The sequence below is a fragment of the Psammomys obesus genome, unplaced genomic scaffold, assembly GCF_907164565.1.
Source record: "Psammomys obesus unplaced genomic scaffold, mPsaObe1.curated_primary_1811, whole genome shotgun sequence".
In the NCBI taxonomy this organism is placed as follows: Eukaryota; Metazoa; Chordata; class Mammalia; order Rodentia; family Muridae; genus Psammomys; species Psammomys obesus.
In genome coordinates, this window is record NW_026590062.1 from 11,699,318 (window position 1) to 11,722,532 (window position 23,215).

Below are 23,215 nucleotides of genomic sequence, written 5' to 3' on the forward strand. Positions count from 1 at the left end.
ACCGTGCAAAGGCATTTTTAAAAATTAGGTTCGGACGGAGCACCTAGGGACGCCTTAGCGCCTCCTCATGCAGCCGTCTACTACAAGGAACATGGCTGTCCACAGGCCGGGTGGTGTCGGCCTGCCCTCCAGTCATGGTATACATTCTTGTTCTCCCATTGGTGTCAGAGCACAGGTCCCCTCTCCTGCCTGCTCTTACGTCCTCAGCCAGCTCCACCACAGCACAGTTCCAGAGGTCAGAGGCGGCAGAGCCAGGCCAGACACAAGTTCAAACCTTAGCTGGTTCCCTTACTTCTGTGTGACCTTCCCTTAAACAGGTCCTCCGAGGAGCCTGAGTCTCCACCTGGAACATCTTTTAACTTTTCTTTATTTTTTAATTTTTAAGAAATTTACTAGTTATTTAAGAATTTCCTTATTATACTTTTGTTAGCTAAAACAATTTTTAAGTTTAAAAATTCCCTCTTCCTACTCACACAACTTTAAGTCCTTTTATCCAAAAAAGAAAAAAAAAAAACAACCCAAAACCCAATACAACAAACACCCCCAAAATCAAGAAAACAAAATAAAGCCACCTCCCACAAAAAAAAAAAAAAAAAAAAAAACCACCAAACTATAATCAAATAAAGCACACAAAAACCCGTGGCGTCCATTATACGTTGGTCAACGACTGAAGATGAGGCCTGTCCTGGAATGCTGACGCACTCAGGTCGCTCCATTGTAGAGAAGTAATCTTCCCTCTCCCAGCCAGTATAAGTGACAGGTCAGTTGTTAGCCTTTAGCCTAGTGGCTAGTTTTTCATCAACCCCCCCCCCTTTTTTTAATTGTTTTAATTGGTTTATTGGAGCTACAGAGATGGCTCAGCACTTAGGGACACTTGCTGCTCTTCCAGAGGACCCAGGTTCTGTTCCCAGCACCCACAAGATGGCTCACAACCATCCATTCCTCCAGTTTCAGAAGATCTGAAACCCCATTCTGATGTCTGGGGGCACCAGACCATGGTACCTATGTGTGTGCAGCCAAAACACTGATACATGGCTAAACCAATTTTTTTTGAGACAAGGTTTCTCTGTGTAGCCTTGGCTGTCCTGGACTCAAAAGATCTGCTTGCCTCTGCCTCCTGGAGTGTTGGGGTCAAAGGCCTGTGCCACCAGGCCTGGCTGGACACATTTTTTAATGTACATATTGGGGGGGGGGCTAAAGAGATGGCTCAGCGGTTAAGAGCACTGGCTGCTCACAGAAAGGACCCAGGTTCAATGCCCAACACCTAACTTTTAAAATGTACTTATTTCGTGTGTATGAGTGACTGTTGGAATGTACGTCTATGCACCACACGTATGCAGTGCCAAGGGGGTCCAGAAGAGGGCATTAGAATCCCCTGGGATGGGAATGATAGCTGTCAGCTGCCGCGTGGGTGCTGGGAAGAGAACCTGGGTCCTGTGGAAGAGTGGCCAGTGCTCCCAATCACTGAGCCATCTCTCCAGCCCAGTTCTTTCTGTTTGTTGTTGTTTTTTAAGATGGGCTCACTATATAAGCCTTGGCTGGCTTCTAACTCGTTCTCCTCCCTCTGCCTCAAAGTGCTAGGATTAAAGGCATCACCACTAGGTCTGACTTTCCTTAAATTTTTTTAAGTGTGTGTGTGTGTGTGTGTTGGGGGTTGACACTGGGTTTTCTGTGCAGCCCTGGCTGTCCTGGAACTCACTCTCGCTGGCCTCAAACACAGAGCTCTACCTACCTCTCCTGAGTACTGGGACTAAAGGCTTCCGCTACCATCTTACAATGTTTGGTTTGGTTTTTTTTTGAGATAGGTTTCATATATCCCAGGCCGGTCCTGAACTCCTGACCCACCTGTGTCCAAATTCCAAGTGCTGGCACATACCAGCCCACCCAACTTGGGACATGGACCCTGTGGGCTGCCACCAGCCAGTATCCCTCTAATGTATAGGGCTTATCAGCGTGTGCACAGGCCCTCATGGTGACAGCTGAGCCAGACACTACCTGTATTGTGCTTCAGCCCAGGTCCCCTCAACATGGGAGAAGCTGCAGCCTCCTCACTATAATCAGGAGACACCCTTTGTGGGACAGTGGAGTATTGGTTCAGGATGTTATCCCATCTACGACCCTAAGCACCCTTCTCTTCAAACCTCTGAAGGAGGATCCTTCTATACGTGTGTATCCAACGGGCAGCTTCCAGCCCTGTGTCACTATTTGAGTTCCTTGATCACACTAGCTAGCTACATTGTAAGTGATCAATTCCCACACCAGGCTGGTGGCTGTCACTGCCGAGAGCCCTGTGCACAGCTTTGAGCTGCCTATTGTGGCCCTGGCTGTTTGCCATCCTCTCCAAAACTACCAATGGCTTCTTCCTTTTTTCATTTGTTTGTTTGTTTGGTTTTTGCTTGTTTTGCTTTTTTTTTTTTTTTTTTTTAAGACAAGGTTTCATTATATAGCCTTGGCTGCCCTGGATCTAACTATGTAGACTAAACTAGCCTTAAACTCATAGAGGTCTGCTTCCTGAGTGCTGTAACTAAAGGTATGTATCACCTCTTCCTGATCTCCTGTAGTCCTTCAAAGAAGCCATTTTCCACCTGGCTGCTGGATAGATCTTTCTTTAATTATTTATTACTTATACAGTGTTCTGCCTCCGTGTGTGCCTGCACGCCAGCAGAGGGCACCACATCCCATTATAGATGGTTGTGAGCCACCATGTGGTTCCTGGGAATTGAACTCAGGACCTTTGGAAAAGCAGACCACACTCTTAACCTTTGAGCCACCTCTCTAGCCCCCTGCTGAATCTTAAAGCAATACTCAGATTCAGCGGCAACACACAGTGGTCCTCTAGCCTACACATGCTGACCTGGAACTTGTGACAGTTCTGCCTCAGCCTCCCTAGTTCTCAGATTATAGGTGTGTACCATCCCAACCAGCTTTTTTTTTCTTTGTAAACATGCGGAACATATTATTCCCCTTTTTCTCAGTAAACATGTTCTGACTCTACTTTTGCCTTTTGTAGTATGAAGCATTTTATGTGCCTGGCTTTTTAAATGACCCTGTGACCTTTCAGTGTCAGTTGGCTCTTGGACTTCTGGGAACAGGAGAGGATATAAAAGCCAGCAGAGGCTGAAAGTACAGAGAAAGAAGAGTTAGAGAGGGGGAAGAAAGAGGAGTAGGCAGGAGTAGGCTCGAGGAGACAGTAAAGTGGGGTCAGAGATGAAAGTTGATGCAAGCAGATTGAGTAGGGCTAGAGAGAAGAGACTGAGCAGAGCGAAGGTAAGAGACAGTTGAGAGTGGATTGAGCAGGCAGAGTGAGAAGACGGTTGGTGACAGTTGAGCCAGGAGAACCTGAGCTGAGCCAACGAAGATATTGTTAGCAAAGAGTCAGGAGAAGAACCCACAAAGTAGCTAAAAAGATAAACTATAAAGACTAAAGAACAGCGGCCTTCATTTCATCTTCTATCTTGTTTTCTGTTTGTTTGGTTTGGTTTTTGGTTTTTCAAGACAGGGTTTCTCTGTGTAGCCCTGGCTGTCCTGGACTCACTCTGCAGACCAGGCTGGCCTCAAACTCACAGAGGTCTGCCTGCCCCTGCCTCCTGAGTGCTGGGATCACAGGTGTGCGCCACCACCATGCCCCTGTGTGGCCATTATTTTATGTGCCTTAGTCACTGTTCTGTTGCTCTGGGGAGACACCATGACCAAGGCAACTTTTAAAAGAATGCATTTAACTGGGGCTGGCTTACCGCTCAGAGGCTTATCATCATCGTGGTGGGATGGCACACAGGAAGGCACAGTGCTAAAGAAGAAGAGTTCTACATCTGAGCTACAGGTTCCAGGCAGAGAAACGGGGCCGGGCATGAGCGTTTGAAACCTCAAAGCCCACCCACAGTGGCACACCTCTCCCAACAAGGCCACACCACCTAATCTTTTCTAAACAGTTCCACCAGCTGGGGACCAAGCATTGAAACATATGAGCTACGGAGACTGTCACAGTGGGTGTGTTCTGCCTGTGTGTGTGTGTGTGTGTGTGTGTGTGTGTGTGTGTGTGTGTACATCATGTGTGTTCCTGGAGCATATATCTGTCAGATCACTGGAACTAGAATTACAGACGGTTGTGAGCCATCTTGCGGGTACTGGGTCCTCTGAGAGAGCAGCCAGAGCTCTAAACTGCTGGGCCTTCTCTCCAACTACACCGTATGCCTTTCTTTATGTGTGTGTGTTTTTCTTGCCTGGGTGTCTGTGCAGCATGAACAAGCAGTGCCCACAGAGGGTAGGAGAGGACATCAGATCACCTGAAATCAGAGCTGAAGAACATTCTGAGCCGCCATGTGGGTGCTGGGAACTGACCCTGGGCCCTTATAAGAGCAGTAAGTGCACTGAACTGAGCCGTCACTCTAGCCCCTAGTTTGTTTTTGTTTGCCTATTCATTGTTAAGGGGTCTTTACAGGGGCGGGAGAGATGGCTCAGCGGTTAAGAGCCCTAGCTGCTCCTATGGAGGACCTGAGTTTGGTTCCTCAGCTCCTGGAGATTCAGTGCCTTCTTCTGGACTCTAGGGAACTTGGACTCACATGCACATTCCCTCACAAAAGGACTTGCTACTCTCACAGAGAGGCCGAGCTCTGCACACGGTAATCACATGGCACAGTCACCTGTAACTCCAGTTCCAGAGGATCCGATTCCCTCTTCTGACCTCCTACAGGCACCAGGCACACGTGCTGCATATCCATACATGCGGGTGAACACTCATACACATAAAAATAATTCTTAAAAAAACAGTTGCCTTTGCTGGAGTAGGGTAGCGCTCACCTTTAATCCCAGCAGCTGGCAGGCAGAGGCAGGTGGATCTCTGCGAATTCAAGGCCAGCCTGGTCTACAGAGTGAGTTCCAGGACAACCAGGGCTGTTATACAAAGAAACCCTGTCTCAATGCACCTCCTTCCCAATACATACCATTAATCACAACCCAGTACGAAAGGGAAAATAATTGGACTGGAGAGATGTCTCAGCAGTTAAGAGCACTGGCTGCCCTTCCAGAGGACCCTGGTTCAATTTCCAGAGCCCACATGGCAGCTCACAACTGTCCTGTCTGTAACTCAAATTCTAGCGGATCCAACTCCCTCACACAAACACCAAATGTGCATAAAAATAATATTTGAAAAAGGAAAAACATAGAGTCAACCTATTATCTTTGGATCCTATAGCCACAGAAACAGCTTCAGACAGAACTCAGAAACGTATCTGTACTGAACAAACACAGGCTTTTTGCCACCTTTCCCTAAATAATACAGCACTGAGAGTGTATCATGAGTGACCCAGAGTAACTGAAAGGACACCTGAAGACACGTCAAACCAATGACGGCATACCATCTTATACACGGACCTCGAATTTGAGTCTCCATGGGTTTTACAACAATGGGGTAGCAGGTGGGGGTCTTGAAACTCACCCTGAGAACCGACTACACTCAGATCTCACATACACGGGCTCAGTTTCACAGAAGAGAAGCAGCCTGCCTCAAGCCACTGATCCAGGGCTGCCAGCCCCAGACCCCACATTCTAAGTGGAGTTAATACACATGAACAACTCGCATCCTGTCTTGTATAAAGACAGGCTCTGGGCCTCTAAGTTGTACATAAGTCTGGAGTAGCAAACACATTCTCTTCCAAAACGCTGTCCAGAGCACTGGTTCTCAATCTTCCTATGCTGGGACCCTTGAATATGGCTCCTCATGTTGTGGTGATCCCCAGCCATAAATTCTTCGTTTGTTTGTTTTTTCAAGACAGGGTTTCTCTGTCTTACTCACTCTGTAGAGCAGACTGGCCTGGAACTCACAGAGATCCTCCTGCCTCTGCCTCCCCAAGTGCTGACACTACAGGCACGCCACTACACCTGGCTTCCCATAAATTCTTCTCCTTGCTACTTCATAACTGTCATTTTGCTACTGTTATGAATCATAATGTCAATACCTGACATTATGATGTGTGGGATATCTGATAGGCGACCCCTGGGAAAGGGACGGTCCACTCCCAAAAGGGGCTGCAGCCCCCAGGTTGAGAACCGCTAGTCTAGTGGTTTCTACCGACAGTTGTAAAATGAGGTCAGGTACCGGTTGGTGCTTTCTCTGCATGCCAGCTGCCGGGGGACGCCCACTCTGATTGGGCTTCCCTGCTCTGATCCTGTCTTCCAAGTGTGCCCCATTCTGCTTGTTCCTAATAGGTTCTGTATACAAGCACCTGTATTCTGTCTCACCTGGGCATACTGTCAGGGCAGAGATTTACCAAGTCAGTCCTTAAGAATTCCGGGCTGCTGGGCGTGGTGGCACATGCCCTTAGTCCCAGCACTCAGGAGGCAGAGGCAGACTACAAAGCCAGTCCAGGACAGCCAGGACTATTACACAGAGAAACCTTGTCTCAAAAAACAAAACAAACAAACAAACAAATAAACAATTCCTGGCCCCTGGAGACATGCAGGAAATACTGGCTAATCATTGTCTTGCTTTGGCTCAAGTGGCAGCAGAGATGAGGGCTGAGATGTGACTGAAACGCAGCTATTTCATTAAAGGAGCTGCCTGAGTAGAAGTGGGTGGAGTCAGGTCGCTGGAGGTTGGAGGAAGTGGAACCAAGTGGGCTGAGAGTGTTCACACACTCTTCTTGCTGCCCCCTCTTCCGGGAGGTTCTCCTGGCAGGTTGCAGCTGGCTGGTTTTCTCTCTCCTTACCTTTGGGTCTAATGAGAAAAGTCAGCTCCTCAAGGAAACCTTTCTTGATCACCCTGAAGCAATGGCCTCTGTCCATCTGTCCCATGACATTTGATGTCACAATATTTTATGACTTTTGTCCCCTCCCCAGGTAGGGGTCCATTGCAAGCCTTGGAAGCCATGTAAGTGCAATAAAAATTGAGTGAGCCAAGGTAGAAAGCTCAGGTCCAGCCCTGTGCCCACACAGCCCTTTGGGGTTAAGTGTGTTTTACTTCCTGTTCCTTGCTAATCCAAGCAGCACCCAGCAGGTAAGCTGGCCAGGAAAAGTTAAGAGCCATGTGGCTGAGGAGAGCGCCCCTGTCAAGGTCACACACAGCTCAGCTCCCACTGCCAAGGTCAGGCGCTTGCTCAACCACTCTAAGTGTCCCCACAAAAGCTTCCCCCCTAGGAATGAACCCCACATCAGTTTTCTTTTTCTTTTCTTTTCTTTTTTTTTTTTTTTTTTTGTGAAATGGAGCTGTCTTTTTTTTCCCTCCCCATCTTTTTTATTTCTAATTTATTTACCTTTATTTTATGTGCATTGGTGAAATGGAGAGCTGTGTATTTTTTTCCAATCTTTTCACTTTTTTTTCTACGTGTTTACCTTTATTATATGTGCGTTGGTATTTTGCCTGCATGTGTGTCTATCTGAGAGTGTCAGATCTTGGAGTTACAGACAGTTGTGAGCTGCCATGAGGGTGCTGGGAACTGAATTCGGGTCTGGAAGAGCAGTCAGTGCCCTCAACTGCTGAGTCATCGCACCAGCCCTGAAGGTGAGTCTTGACAAGAGTGACTACAGGGATGCTTAATGATAGTAATAGTTACCTGTAAATGTTACCCTTTCCAAAATTCCTTTTTAAAGTTAATTTTGTATAAATGTGTGCATCAATAAATGGATCTGCACGCTTGAGAAAGTGGGTGCCCCCCCCTTTTATTGTTTTGAGACAGGGTTTCTCTGTGTAGCTCTGGCTGTCCTTGAACTTGTTCTGTAGACCAGGCTGGCCTTGAACTCACAGAGATCCACCTACCCTCTGCCTCTGAAGGGCTGGGATCAAAGGCGAGTGCTACCAACGCAGACCTCCTAAAGCTGGCCTCACAGGCAGGTGGGAGCTGCCTGACTCCACACTCTAAATCACCGGGCCCTCTCTCCACACACACCCCTAGCTGCCTCCCTTTTCTAGCCAGAGAAACCAAAAGGCAGACAGGTGAAGTGACTTACTCCACAGAGCTAAAAGGGCATCCGGGTGCTTTTTGATCAGCTTACCCGAGTCAGGGAAAGAGCCTTTATTCTTTTGTTGTTGTTGTTCCTCTGTGCAGCCTTGGCTGACCTGAAACTTTCTTTGTAGACCAGGCTGGCCTCAAACTCAGAGATCTACCTGCCTGTCCTCCCTGAATGCTGGGATTAAAGGCGTGTGCCACCCTGCCCGGCTTCCTTTTTTACACCTGAAATGGCCAGTCTTGGGTGTCAATATGACACGTCTGGGGAGAGGGAGCCTCCATTGACAGCAACCTCCACAGGTTGGCCTGTGGGCGTGTTTACAGTGCATTATCTTGATGGCTAACTGATGGAGAAGACCTAAGCCCACTCTGTGTGGTGCCACCCCTGGGCAGGCGGTCTTGGGTTATACAAGGGAGGCGGCTGAAAAAGCCAGTAAGCAGCATTCGCTCCATGGTCTCTGCTTCAGTGCCCGCCTCTTGGTCAGTGTTTCTCAACCTGTGGGTCAGGACCCTTTCATAGGGGTCTCAAGTAAGCTATCGTGCATATCAAACATTTACATTGGAATTCATAATAGTAGCAAAATCAAACTCATGAGGCAGCAACAAAATAATTCTATGGGCGGTGCATGGTGGCACACACCTGCGATCTCAGCAGTGGGGAGGCAGAGGCAGGTGGATTTCTGTGAGTTCGAGGCCAGCCTTGTCTACAAAGAGAGTTCCAGGACAGCCAGGGCTACACAAAGAAAGTCTCAAAAAACTAGTAACAATAAGAATAACCAATAATAATAACGTTGTTACTATCATTATTATTTTATGGTTGGGGATCCCACAACATGAGGAACTGCTCTAACGGGGCACGGCGTTAGGAAGGATGAGAATCACCGGTCTAGGTTCAGTCTGGAGCCTTGGCTTCCCTTGGTGATGGACTGTTTCCTCCCACCAAGTTGCTTTTGGTCACTTTTTTGTTTTGTTTTGGTTTGGTTTAGTTTGGCTTTTCAAGACAGGGTTTCTCAGTGTAACCTTGACTGTTCTGGCCTCAGGTTGTAGATCAGCCTGGCCTCGAACACACAGAGATCCACCTGCCTGCCTCTGCCTCTCTGAGTGCTGGGCTCACAGGTGTGTGCCACCAGGCCCCGTCTTTTGGTCACTGTTTTACTACAGCAACAGAACACCCAGCCCTGACAAGGCTGGCACACAAACAGTGGCACGAACAGCCGAGTCAAGGAACAGGGGGCCTCTGGGAGGGAATGGGGAGCCAGCTTAGACCCTGTCTCCTTCTCAGGCTTATTCTGCCTGGCCTGACTTTTCTTAGGATCCAATGTGTGTCTTTCATAACAACAACGAACTTGAGCTGGTCTGTGGTGGCTCACTCCTTTAATCCCAGCACCGGGAGGCAGAGGCAAGCGGCTCTCTGAGTTTGAGGCCAACCTGGTCTACAGAGCAAGTTCTAGAACAGCCAAGGCAAAAAAAAAAAAAAAAAAAAGTCGGTCTGGAAAAGAAAAACAAAAGAATTTTGGTGCTGCTGCCCCAAGCTTTTCCCTGGACATACATTCTGGGGCTTGAGCCCTTTCTCTTCTAAGTCTTGATTCCTTTATCTGGTAGAATGGTGATTAGGTCTGCCCTAACTAGGAAACAAAGACTTTGGGGCTGGGCAGAGGTGTGACCCAGAAACTTCCAACGTCGGTTAGTGGCCTGGCCCTGAATTTCTGAACCCCTTTATGGGGCCTCCCAGCCACTAAGTTTATCGACTATCCTATGCTTGCCCATGAAGATGCCAAGTCACCTTGCCCATATTCATACAAGGCTGCCAGCCATCTCCTGAAGCATGGCCTTGGTTCTAGAGGGCGGTGGGCAGGAGTTCCCCTGAAGTTTCATGCATTTTCCTACAGCTGGCAGTGTGGCAGATGGAAGTGAGGTGGTCAGCCCACCTGACGCATTTCCTCCGTGAAATGGGGCTTTCCCTTGACAATGTTCCTTTTCCAGGACAGGGTTCCTAAGTCCTAGAGCTATGTTGGGTGGCATGTCATCAGGCCATGGTGCTCCCCAAATCTGCTGGAGGGGCATTTGCACTGCAGGAGGCGACCCGTTCTTGACCAAAGCATTGGTGGGAGAAGGGGTGTTGGCAGCATGAGAAGGGGAAGCTGGTGAAGGAGGAAGCCACGTTTACTAGCTCTGCTAGGGCGCCCCCACCTACCTCCTTTGCTCCCCAGGGACAGGAAGAGTCAGGGAAGTCCCATCCTCACACTAGACCATGATCCTTGACTTGACGTACTCTTGGCCTTAAGTGGTCCCAGCTCCAGGACCCACAAAACCCCTCTGGTCCTGACCCTTATCTTACCAGCTTCTTTTTCTACCAATTCTCTCACACAGCTCCCCATGCCTCTGTGCCCCTCCAAGATTAGATGAGAGTCTTTGGGTGGGGTCTAAACTCCCCCACTGCCACCATGACACCGACCTTCTGCCCAGAAACCTTCCGGCCTCACCACAGCTTCCTGTCTGAAGATGTCAGGGTTCAGGGGAGGCTACTGGAGTTGTGTGCTAAGGCCCCACCCCGTCTACCTCTTGAGGGCCCAGCGTTTCCGCAGGATGGAGACAAGTTGTCAGCGAGGCCTTGTCTGTGGGCCCTGTGGGCATAGACCTAGCACTGCCCATCGCCGTCATTCTGTTTTGGGTTTGGAAAGAAGAAATCAACTTCTGGGGTCATTCTTGTCCCATAATTCTGATCACTACTGACTGGGAAGGCAGGCCCCGCTCCCCAGGTCTAGAGTTTTCTGTGCCATCTACCAGACTCATCTCTAACTCAGTCAATGCCCTCACCCACTAAGCCCTCACTTTTCTCTGGTCTAGACGGTTACCGGCCATCATCCTCTACCACATTTATCCCGAGACCCAGCCACAAGGTAGAGCTGACTCACCTCCCTGATGATGAATTAATTTACTCCACAGTCACTTCTAGAGCCTCCTCCTGACAAACACTGTTCACACGTGAGGGGAATGACCAAGCCTCACAAGCGCACTGCTCACTGGGCCAGGGAATTTCCTCCACCGTTAGGACTTCCCCAGTCCCAGCGGACACTCTCGAGGGGGTATCTATATTCTCCAACCCCTACAGAAGGAGCTGGGAAGGAGGCATGCGTGGTGGCACATACCGCAAGAGGCTGAGGCAGGAGGCTGGAGACTCAGAGGGCAGCATGGGCTACTCAGTGTGTTCGAGGCCAGCCAGAGGGAGAGAGACCCTGTCTCAAACAAACAAACACATTCCGGTTGAGGACCGGGGCTCAATGTGGAGTATGCATGCACAAGAGTCTGGTTTTCAGCTCTAGCACAAAACAAAGAAGTCTGAAGACCAGTATGTGAACCGCCCAAGAGCTGGCCCCGGTGCAGAGTATTGGGCATATGAATTTGACTTAATTCTTTTGACTATCTTAGCTCTGATGAAAGATAAGGAAAATGAGGCTCAGATGCCCCCAATAACACACCTGGCAGAACCAAGTTGAGAGGTAGCAGGGAGTTACAGACAAGAACGTCACATATCATCATAACCTCCATCCCTCCGCGGCCTCTTGGGACAAACTCGTCTTTCTACCCAGTAGCAGCTTTCTGAACCTCTTTCTGAACCCTCTTATGACATGTCCTTTGGGCATTTTTCTTTTTCCAGAAATTGTCCTAAATGGTCTCTGCTCTGGTCTGGTATGGGAACTGGTCGTGAACAGGGAACTCTGGGATGTGACAAGAAGGGCTAATGGCAGAAGGAAAAAGCAGACTTCCTGGCCTCTCCTGCAGCTACAGGGCGGAACGCAATACCTCTGCTCAGCCAGAACTTCCCCCCAAAGTGTGGTCAATGGTCCTGCCCCTCCCTGGCTCCTAGATAAGAGGCATGTGAAAGTAGGTTCTCCGCACAGACTCCTACTCCCCTCCAGGCCACACCTCTGGGAATTCCTTCCTCACACACCCAGGGTTGGAGGACAGGCTTGGCGGGGAGCCTCAGTGGGCCACTCAAAGGGGTAGTGAGTGTAGGAAGGGTGGGGAGAATGTTGGACCTGGCTCCATCACAGACTTTCACCCGCACAAGGACAGACTAGCAGGGAAGGGGCACTCAGTGACGTGGTTCCACCCCGGTCACCAAACACTGAGTCACAGAGATGGGTGAGGCTCCACCTGATCCAACCTTTACCCCCGAAGATGTTGATGACACCCCAAAGGGAATCCCAGCGTTTGTGGACTATGAGCACAAGTTCCCTCTTCGAGGGGCCAGCAGATAGAACGTTATTTTGATCCATTTCCCAGCCTTCAAGTTTCTTTTCTGAAGTCTGCTTCATCACAGGACAACCAAGAAAACACAGCATGGACTATAGCTGTAGGGTTCCAGAAGCCAGGGACACAGGGCAAGGTACACACAGCACCTTGGGGTCTCAACATACAGAGCTGCCAGCCATATGCAGAATCCTGGAGTTCCAGCTCTGCCCTCCAGGCCACACCTCTAGATCTCCCTAACCTAAAATTATAGGGCCCAGAAACACAATCCATCAGGACCCAAGCCCCAGGGGACTCTAATCAAAGACCACAATAAGTAATGAATTCTGCAACCTTGGGAGGCAGAAGTACAGCCCACGTTTTCTAGAACCACAGGAGAGGAACAAGGCTTCGGAACAGAACGTAGCACTGCTGGATACGGCGGGGGGGTGGGGGTGTCTCAGAGTTCGCCTCAACCCTATTACCTCCACCTAGAGACGGCTGAGGTCCCTTTGGCTTCCAGAACCTCCCAGCCAGCAGCGCCTTGCAGGGACCAGGCATGTTGGAGTGTCAGGAAGGAAATGCCCCAACAAGACAGGGGAACCATCAGGATGACCACAAGGACCCTCTGGGCTCTGGTGCACTCACCAGCTGTGTCGTAGAGGTTGAGGGTCACCTCCTTGCTGCCCACTGTCACACTAGCCGTGTACTTCTCAAACACCGACGGGGCATAGTGCTGTGAGGAGAGGGGTTCGGGTTGATCTTTTAAGGGGTGCAGTGGAGGCCTAGAGTCCCAGACATATCCCTCCCTTACAACTGTCTTAACACCCTCACTCCATCCAGCTCAGACCTGGCAAACCGCTAGGCTCAGGAATTCTCGACAAGGGCTGCCCCGAGGGACTCCACGGCCCAAGGTTGGGGCCTAAGTCCAGGCTGGGGGACTCCCCCTGTTTCCTGCGGTCCCAAGCCCATCATCCTCACCCCTCCTGTCACCTAGTGGGCCTCACCTCGGGAAATGAGCCTTGGCAGTACACCATGAGCAGCGATGTCTTGCCGCAGCCGCCGTCACCCACGATCACTATCTTCAGCTCCTTCCTCGCCGAGCTGGGGGCGGCGGCTGGGGCGTCCATAGCCCGGAGCCTGGAGCCCGGAGCCCGCAGCGCTGGATGCTGCGCGCCGGTCAGAGCCCAGTTGAGCGACAGGGATGGGGGCGGGGCTGTGGGGCGGGACTTCGAGGCTCCACCCTCGGCAGCTGGCGCCACTTCTGCCAGGCAGCCTCCCGGGCTCACCTCCCTGCCTCAAGTCTCCTCTGCTATGGCCCCAGCCCTGGGTGTTTGTTCTTCAGTCCCGGGAGAAAGGAAGAAGCTTGAGGAACCGGATGCTGGACCGCCAGCGCGGCGAACCCCATCACTGCACACCCCCGCTCCTTAGAGTCGTGGTTTCTGCCACTTTGCGCAGACAGCCCTTGATTGGCAGGCTCCGCCTTCTGGCGAGGACCCTTTGATTGGCCGGCCCCCAGAGACTCCTTGATTGGCGGGTTGTACCCCAGCTCCAGGGTTCGCGTCCAGCCCTTGCTCCTAGTCGGCTGGTGCCGCCTGTCCTCCTACAGGTTGTAGCCGCGCTCGTCTCACAGACGACACCAGAACGCGGGTCGTGTGCGTCCGCAAGGCCTGACTCTGGCCCTCGTCCAGTGTCCGAACGCAGGCATTGTGCTCACCGACCCTCCCGACCCGGTCTGCTGACCCGCACTGTGGATCCACGGCGCCCCCTGCCGGGGGCTGCCCTCCGCACTAACCCCAGGTGAAGGGCCGGGCTGCACGGTAGATTCACAATACACGGGCAGTATTTGAGCCGGGCTCCGAGTGGTGGGCACAGGCATGACGTCGCAAGCGCGACAGGGTCGGGAGTATCCGGCCCTTCCGTAGACTCTGGAAACTGACAATCCCCAGATCCACCAAGAAGGCTTTTGGTGTCCTGTCTTTCACAGGAATTCCACTCCCATCACCACAATTCAAACAGCTCTTGGCTAAGCGCGCAATGCAAGCAGGTACAGCGGGCTGACGTCACTGTGACCACCCTTCTCCTGTGTGTACGAGCTGGGGGTTCACTTCCAGAGCTAGGCCAGTGGTCCAGCGGTAGGACCCTGCAGCCTGCCAGCAGCGGGCAGACCCTCCCGGCTGGAGTAAAGGTCATTTCTTCACAGAAGACCTGTCAAAGCTCAGGGGTGCACCCTGAAAACTCATTTTCAAGTTCTCGGGAAACATCAAGATTTCACTCTGAGGATGGAGTATGCTGCCAACCTGGGAGTTCCATACTTGCCAGGTCGTTCTTGTTTCCCCGCCCCTCCCCTTTCCTCCAGGAGACGCAATGCAAGGCTGAACCACCAGAGGGCAGCAGCGACTGCGCGTGGAAAAGGTAACCTGGAGCCAACCCCCAGCTGTTAGGGAGAAATCCCCTTGTTCAAGCCCCTTAGACAAACGCTCAGCGACTCGTACATTCCTTTTTTGCAACTTGTTTATTGAGAAGCACCGTGTTCGCACTTGTGAGGAGCTCTGTCTGGAGGGCGCCCAGCACCAGTGAAATCCATTTTGGGAATACAGCTGAGGGGCCAGGGAGGGTTGTTTTTGCTGTACTGGGTACAGTTGGGCAGAGGGTTCAGTTAATGGAAGCAGGAGGGGTGCCCAACTGGGGCAAATGTACTGCAGCTGGAAAAACCTCCTTCAGGTTCTAAGTGGTGAGAAGGGAGACAGGCCCAAGGGGTTGTCAAGGTAACAGACTTACTGCTGCTTGAAGGGGGAGGGGAGCTGCAAAGGGACTCAACAGCAGAGGAGTCCTGTCAAAATCAGGCACACCAAGAGGGGCTAGGATTATCTCTTGGTGGTAAAAGAGGAGACTATGTCCACTGGCATGCCAGAGGTGAGATTCCTCAGTGGTGTAGATCTTGCAGGCCACTCCAGAGTGGAGTAAGAGGTGCACAGAGAGAGGTTTACAGTGAGTAGGGACCCACTTACCTTTGCAGGGACCCCACATTTCTTCTCTCAGGCCCCTTCAGGGCTTGGGCTTGGACCCAGGAGGCTGCCTGGCTGCCTGTGTCATGGAAGAATTCACTTAGAAGAAGAACGTGTTCTACCACATATAACCAAAAGAGGGCTCCTGACTTTCCACAAACTCCCAGACCCGTGTCTGCACTCTCTATCCGGGGTGACAGGAAGGCTGCAGGGAGCTGCAGGGAGCTGCAGGGAGGAAATGACCAAAAGCCAATAGTTCTGGCTTGGATGGGTTCGGGCAGCACACTACCACTGGTTCCAGCCTGCTGCCTGTGCACCCACCCACCCCAGCCTCAGCCAAGGCTGGCAGAGCCCCAGCACTACCAGGCCTGGAGTGCTGGATTTGGACCCAGCTCTCATGGTGACGGTGGGGCTGGTCTGTAGCTAAAAATACCCAGGAATCCAGCCAGCTGCTGTTTAGAGCCTCCTCCGAGGTCAGGCCAGGCTAGGCCTGAGGAGACACACACACTCACCGACCAGGGGTGGCTCAACTCTCTCACCTGCAAGATGTTCTGGGGGCCTGGGTCACTCTCTGGTTCTCCAGGAATTCCTCGACAGCACAAGAAAGCAGAAAAGTCCTTCTGTGGTTGTCTTAAAACCCCTCAGGGAGCTGCGGATGGTCACTGGGAGACTAAGCCAGAGAGGCCAACAGGCACAGTGAGCCCAGGGGAGCATAGGCCAAAGTTCAAGTTTGGGGGGGCCTGAGGGCTCCACTCCCCTTCTTAGAGGTACCATAAATCAATTATTTAGCTCTCTAAATGTAGACTGTACTGATAGCAGTAGGAGATAAGAGTCCTGAGCCAGAGCTTCAACAGATAAAGCAGAAGGGGTGAAGCCGGGCTGCCCGGGGTGCTGGGCTGTCTTATCTACCTGGCTAGGTAGTCTTCCTCCAGGCCTCAGCTGTCTGACAGCGCTGGGGAACAAGTGGAGGATGGGCAAGTCATTTCTCGACGCCAGGCTGAGAAAGCGGCCACTGCTGGGCGCCCAGTAGTGTGCTTACGGCGCGGCTGTCAACAGGACTGGCCCAAGCACGGGGAGACCCTCCTCTAGCAAACCAGACTTTTAGAAATAGCCCAAAAGGTTTCCGGTTCAACTTTCCCATCCTGGTTTCCATCCGATGCAACTTGCCTGAGGGCCCGAACAATCGGAGAAAACACTTAGGGGCGGGAGAGCGGTGCTGGCGGGGGCATTTCGACCCGTCTTGGCTGCTGTCTCCGCTCAGAACGTCTAAAAGGTCAAATTCCAAACTTGGGCTCCAGGCCAGGTGGAGGAGCCGGAAGGGGCGGGGACACTGGAATCTGTGTAGTAAAGCTAGTCCAGCCACCTCCCAGCTCAGGCAGGCCTTCCGCTGGCGTGGCCCTCTCTCAGCCGGCCAAAGCAGCCCCGCCCCAAGCTCTGTGGGTGACCGGTGGGCGGGGCACCCCTCAGGGCCAGGAACAACAGCGGGACAAACTGCCCCACCCTGCTGCCGGGGAGGTGATAAGGGGGCCAAAACAAGCAGAAAGGGAGGTGAAAAAGCCTGAAGTGGAGACAGTCACAAGTTGGCCCTGTCACTTCCATCTTCCCCTTTCAAGCCTCGCACCACAGTTTAGCCCCTAATTGCTCTCTAAAGCCTCCAGGGTACAGCTGACACAGCACGACGTAAATCAATTACTTACTCTAAGGCTGGAGGAGGTAAAGAGGCCAGACACAAGGACTCTAACCAGAAGCAAAGCCCGGAGGCAGATCAAGTGGGTTCAGAGGCCTACAGGCTCTCTTTAATACGAACGAAACCAACTTAGGAAAGCGCCTCTCTTGGCTCTCACTTGGGGTGAGGATTTCAGCCCTCCCAGCACAAAGCCAGGTCCTCCACGACCCGGCGGGCGCCTGGCCCTGGCGCACCAGCGGAACCACCGGACCACTGCGGTTCCTTGCTACCAGACAGCTCTCTGGCAGTGACAAAAGCAGACAGCTGGCAAGAGAGGGAGCCTAAAATAACCCAGACAGCTGGGCAAGGGGGTATTACGGGCCCAGGCTCTGGGCTGAAAATCAAGGCACCTGGAGCCCTGTCCAGACTCTGGCCGTGGTGGCCTCAACCTTGGGTAGACATTTCTTCTCTTGGGGCTACTGGTGGGTGACCCCTAAATCATGACCCCACCACAAAACAGGCCATTGAGCCGGGGGCAGCCTGGACTTAAACTGCACTGGGAGAAAAACAGGGCTGCCTGCCTTCCCAAGCAGAGCCACTTTTCTTCCTCCTTTGCCTGGAGGCTCCAGCACGTGCTACAGGAAGTGGGCTGGCGGGGAGGAGCCCAGGAGACGGCCCAGCCCCCACCCCCGCAGCCACTCCCAGCAACAATCGCGATCACAATGGAGGCCAACTGGTTGTGAGGTCAGAGCGGGAGTCTGGCCCTCTAATCTCACTTAATCCTCCCAGCAGCCCTTTCCAGCAGGTATTTTACAGGGAGAAGCACTGGTCCAAGGTCACCTGCACCGTCCCAAAGCTAACCCACGGCTTGAAGCATCCCTGAATAGGCCCCAACAGGACTCTTTAACAGCAGCTCCCTAACCCGCACTTCAGCACTCGCTGTAGGGGTGAGAAGAAGAGGCTGGAAGCCGAGGCCCAAATAGGGAAAGATTCCTGGCACCTGCGGCCAAATGGCTTATCAAAGTAACATCACTAGAAACATTTGGGGTCGGGGTCAGAGATCAAGGGCCACACCACCTTCAGCAGTGAAGCTCCTCGCCTGGGAGGAGGGCAGGCCAATGCTAGCCGCTGGGCCGGGGAGTATCCCCAGGCGCACCTACTGGGGAGTGTCTGCAAAACTGGCAGTCTCTGGGCCCTTGTAAGGAGCGCAGACTCTCAGATGCACTTCCTAAATGAGAGAGACAGGCACCGGCAGGTTTAATGGGGTTCCCCACGAACCTCCGATGCCTGTGCGGATGGGGAGGCCTGCACCCCAGTGCTTGCTGACCATGTAAGGTCACCGCAGGTAAAGGGCCAATCAACTTTCATGCCAGCTTCCTCACATTCTAGAAACCAGACTAAGGATGCCTGGCCAAGCTGGAAGCCAGGAGGACATGGCTAACACTCGGGTCTTACGGTTCTTTGTCTACCAGCAAGCCAAACAGACATCAGAAGGTGGCTCATTTGGCCACCCCGATGGGGCTCAGGAGGAATGGCTGAAACAGCACGGGCAAGCCTGGGAGCAGTCGATGTCTTCCTAAGCTTCCCGGGCCTGCCACCCACCGTAAAGCACGCCACTGGGAAATACTTCGTAGCCCTTCTCTAGTAAGCTGCTAAATTCGGCAGAGCACCGCCCGGCAGCAGAGGCTGACAGGCGGGGCTGCATGGACCCAGCAGGCCGCCCATTTCACACACAACCGCCACATCAGCGTGGGGGAGGGGCTGCAGAACCAGCCCAGCGGGTTTGGGGATCCCAACCCGCCCTTCGAAGGCCGCAGGTCAAAGCCCCCTCAAACTTCTCTCAAGTTGGGAAAGGGCTCTTACCTGCCTCACTGGGAAGGCTGTCGGCCAATCTAGGCCTGCTCCAGCTGTCCAGAGGAAGCAAGGCTTGTCTACTTGTGGGGGGGAACCCAGACATTGCTCCGGGCTCCGGCCAAGACCTGTAAATTCGGACGATCTGTTAGGGCAGTTCCACAGTTTGTATGTAGGTCAGAGAATGGATTTGGCCAAATGCAAACCAATAGGGTCTAGTAGACAGAAAGAGCCTTAGAAATGCTGTCCCTTTTTTCCAGCTGATAAGGCGGCCCTCACTCTGGAATGGGTGGGGGTGGGGTGGGGTGGGGGTGGCTGAGTCACTTAAGTTCAGCCAGGGCGACGAACAGCAGGAGACGACTCATCTGCATTTCCAAAGGCCCGCCCTGTCCCCATCCCCTCCCCCAGGAAGGCCGAGATCTAAGACTTTACCCTCGGGCACTATCGCGGCGGGGAGGGGGGGAGGGAGGGATCCCGAGGGGGAGGCCCCAATCGGCTTTCCCAGGCCCCAAGCCCCCACCTTCCAACACACACCTCCAACTCAAGGAGGCCGTGCCTCTGGCGTCCAAGTGAGGGAACCCAGCCACTGCGAAGGCCTCTAACCCAAAAGTGGGGACAAAAGGGGAGACCCGCCCCTCCGGCTCGACTATCAAAGGACGACTGGGGGAGGCAGGGGTGGGTCTCCTGAGGCCGAGTGGGCAGTGAAGGGATGCTCAGGGCAGCCTCGTAGCCCTTGGCCCCTGGCTCCTGTTCCGGGGCAGAACCGCAGGCACCGCAGCCAGAGCGAAGCCTCGTGCCCGCGTGGGCCACGGGAGCCCGGGGCTGCGGCACCGATCAGGGGCTTGGACCCGCCTGCAGCGGCTCGCCCCGCCGGGCCCCGGCACCTCCCGCGGCCGCCACAGCCCGAGCCCGGCGCCGAGCCGCGGTGGGGGCGGGGGCGTGCGGGAATCACGGGGCGCGACGCCCCCCGGGGCCTCAGGGGCCCCGAGACCCGCGGCCGGGATGGCGGGCGCCGCGCCCTGCGGGCTGTCAGGGCCCGGCGCCGCCTCGCGGCTCCCAGCGGCGGCCCGCGAAAGCAGGATGGCGGAAGGGAGGAGGAGAGCCGGCCGCCATTAGCCCTCGTGGTGCTCAACGGCCGGGCGGCTCCGGCCCCGACCCGACCCGGCCCGGCCCGGCCCGGCCCGCGGCTCGGCTCAGAGACCTGAAAATAAAACTCGTGTCTGGGAGGGAGGAGGAGCGAGCGCGGCCGGGAGCACAGGCAGCGCCCGGCTGCTGCAGGCGGGAGAGATGCTGCGTCATGGTGCCAACATGGACGCCGGCCTTTTGTCCTTTCTCTCTTTGCAAGAGCAGACGCGCCCCGGAGCGCCACAGTCAAATGGGAACGAGACCTTAGGGTGGGTGGGAAGGTCTCCTCGCTTTTTCAGCCCCTCCACCTCCAAAGCACTTCAATTTCTTCTCCGCCATCAAGGTTCAGACCTGGGGTGAGCCAGAGGGACTGGCACGGGCAGCTCCATGGATGCCTCAGGGTGCTGGGAGAGGCTCTCTCCGCGTTTGGGGCAGAAGAGGCAAAGGGGTCTGGAGAGTTCTTGCCCCCTCACCCGCCCACTGCAATCGGCTGCCAAACTCAAGCTCGAGAAACCTCAGCTCCCAATCGTCTACAGCCCATGGCCTGCTCAATCAAGAGTTCTCGAAAGGGGCAAAAGGCACTTTAAAATCTTTTTATTTTAGGTTTTTACTTACCCCCTCAGCCCGGTGCCATGAAGTCTAGAAGAAAAAGCTGGGCGGTGTTTTTGGAGATGTTATTATAAAAACAACAGGGTTCTTTTTGTTGTTTTGGTTTAGTTGGGGGAAAAAAAAATCTGGGGTTATAGTGTTCTTTTGTTGTTACCTTTTGTAAGTTACACTCGTGGTATTTTCTGCTTCTTCCACGACTGCAAACTTTCCAGGGTTGGGCTGGCAAAAAGGCGGCTTCGCTGAGGACTGTTTACTGCTCTGGATTTAGCAATGGTGTGACCGTCATTAAGAAACAAAAGGCGAAAACACAGTCAAATCAAACAAAAGCAAAATAGCTCACCAGCCATCCCAACCACCATAGAAAATACCGAGTTAACGTAGGTGTTTGGCTTGAACCAGCGAGGACTTGTTTTCCAGTTTTAATCTAGTTTTCAGTGACGGCTTTCAGTCTTTTTATACAAAGAAGGTCTTCCTTTCTCTCACCACCACCACCACCACCCAAGTTGAGAAAAACAGCTGTTTTTCTTCAAATAGATCGATTTTTCTCAAAGTGTACGAGTTACTGGGAAGAAATCTGAATAGCATCCATTGCTGTAAACATTTTTCAAAAAGCTTGAAGCTAAAAACCGTAGCTTTATAAAAGCAACCGTCTAAGAGCATTTTAACTGACATCAGACAGAGACAAAGACATACGTGCAGATGAAGGTTCGGAAAATTCAGGACATCTCAGGCGACAGTAACATGAAAACTGCAGTAAGGACAATGGATTGGGTACTTACAATGTAAAAAGGTTTTTAGAAAATTTAACAGTAACAACAGCTCAGTTTGTTGTTGCTGCTATTTCGCTACTCCTATGACTCTACATTTAAAACATTACCTTGTTAAAAAGAGTTAATAAGATGGCCAGACTTAAGTGTTTAATAGAGGAAACTATATTTAAAAATTTATTGTTCAGTCAAGAGAATACAGATTAAGACAGTTCCAAGCGCTCCCCCCCCCCCCCCCCCCCCCCAAAAAAAAAAAAAAGAGGAAAAAAATTAAATATGTCATTTACTTAGGTTTTTTGAATTCAAAACTGTTAACTGCTGACATTAATAGTGTGCTATGACCTAGTTATACAAGACAAAGATGGATTCCAAGTCATAAGGAAAAATCCAGATCTTTTTAAAAGGTCTTCTTCATTCTTCCAACTCTGAATCCTTTGGCAAATGTTAAACACATTCAGGCGTCCTGAACTGGATGGTGGAGTCAAAGGAAAAGCATTCCCCATTTTCAACAAAGGAAAAACCCACTTGGCCATTTAATTCCATTGCAGAAAAATGGCTCCCCTCATCTGTTGGCCTCTCCTTGGAGTCTGATGAAGGATGTTTTGAGATCAGCGTCTAATAACTCAAGCCCTATAGAAGCCGCGTGCTGATTGGCTGCCGCGCCCTGCCGCCCTGCTCCAGCCAATTACCTACCCACGGCCAAATTACAAACCCCGAAAAGAACCCCAATATGAAACACAGCACCGCGGAGCCCCCGCCAGGCGGCCGCTTCGCCCCGGCAGCCCGAGAGGAGAGACCGAGGGGTCTGCGAACGCGTCCACGCCAAAGCCGGGGGAGCCTCGGAGTTGAACTCACAAAATGGAAGCCGAGCGCTGATTGGCCGCCGCCGCTCCCGGACCTTTAATAAAGAAAGGGGAAGGGAAATGATAAATGCAAAAAAGGGGACTCGCTGTCGCCGGCGGCTGGAGCACGGAGGGAGGGAGAAGCATGTGTTCAGGACAATTACTGGGCGCTCCCCTCCAAAAAATAAAAACAGAGAGGAAAAAAATAAAATAGAGCGAGAGCGAGCTCCCACATCCAGGCGAGGGCTGCATCCTCCCAGGAACGTGAAGCTAACGTGGTTCCAAACCTCAGTCTCCCCTCCCCGGGACGGCTCCGGGGAGGGCGGGGGCGCGCAGGCCGAGGAGGAAGCGGGACGGGGATGCCTCGATGGCAGCCGGCTCGGGGCCGACGTCCGCCCCCCCTCCCGCCCCGGGCTCCCGAGTGTTCAAGCACACAATCGCCCCTCCGGGAGGGAGCCCGGCCCCTCTCGCCGAGTCCCCGCGCGCCCACCTCCGCTCCGGGCAGTTTGGAGACAGTTCGGGAGGCCCCGGGGGCGCACGGCGTGGAGCGCCCCGGAGCCGGAGGGGGCAGCCGGGGCCGCGGGAGGGCCAAGCCGAAGAGACCCCCCTCCCCGCGGCCTGCCAGTCAAGCCCCCCACCCCGGTCCCGGCAGAATAAATAAATTAAAAGGCCTTCCCCCCGGGGAGCGGGGGGAGGCAGTGTGGGAGCGCGCGAGCGAGGGGTGGGGGGCCGCTGGGGCCCGGGGCTTTGGCGGCGCAGCTGCCGCCGCCGGGAGAGCGCCCGGGGAAGCGGCGAGGCGGGCGAGGGGAGGAGGAAGAGGAGGAGGAGGAGGAAGAGGAGGAGGGTGAGCGCCCGGGCCGGGCTCCTCAGCGGTGTATTGTGGGATGTGCGGCTACTGGGAGCCGAGCCTCCGCCGCCAGCCGCCTCCCGGGCAGCAGCAGCAGCAGCAGCGGCGGCGGCGACAGCGAGGGCAGCGGCAGCGCGGGGCCCGGCAGCCGCCGAGGCGGCGTCCCCCCCCTCCCGGCCCCCGCTCCGGCCGCCCCGGCCTCGGCTCCCGCGGGGGACACCATGTACTGGCTGGCGGCGCAGGGAGGCCGGCGCCCGGCGGGGATGTAAGCGCGGCCGGGGAGGGGAGAGAGGCCGCGGCCGCCGCCGCCGAACGGCCCGAGCCCCC

General features: G+C 53.5%; 2 protein-coding genes across 2 annotated transcripts in view; one reads left to right on the forward strand and one right to left on the reverse strand.

The window, feature by feature from the left end:
* Positions 1-13,416, reverse strand: part of Rhof (ras homolog family member F, filopodia associated) — a 17,026-nt gene extending 3,610 nt beyond the window's left edge. Inside the window, exons 1-2 of the mRNA XM_055605753.1 lie at positions 13,181-13,416; positions 12,822-12,909 (exon numbers count right to left, since the gene is read on the reverse strand). Coding sequence (XP_055461728.1) covers positions 12,822-12,909; positions 13,181-13,303 — 211 coding nt within the window. The 5' untranslated portion in view covers positions 13,304-13,416. The remainder of the gene's footprint in view (positions 1-12,821; positions 12,910-13,180) is intronic.
* Positions 13,417-22,952: 9,536 nt separating this feature from the next.
* Positions 22,953-23,215, forward strand: part of Setd1b (SET domain containing 1B, histone lysine methyltransferase) — a 24,088-nt gene continuing 23,825 nt past the window's right edge. The window contains 1 exon segment of the mRNA XM_055605881.1: positions 22,953-23,153. The gene's annotated coding sequence lies outside the window, so the exon portion shown is untranslated.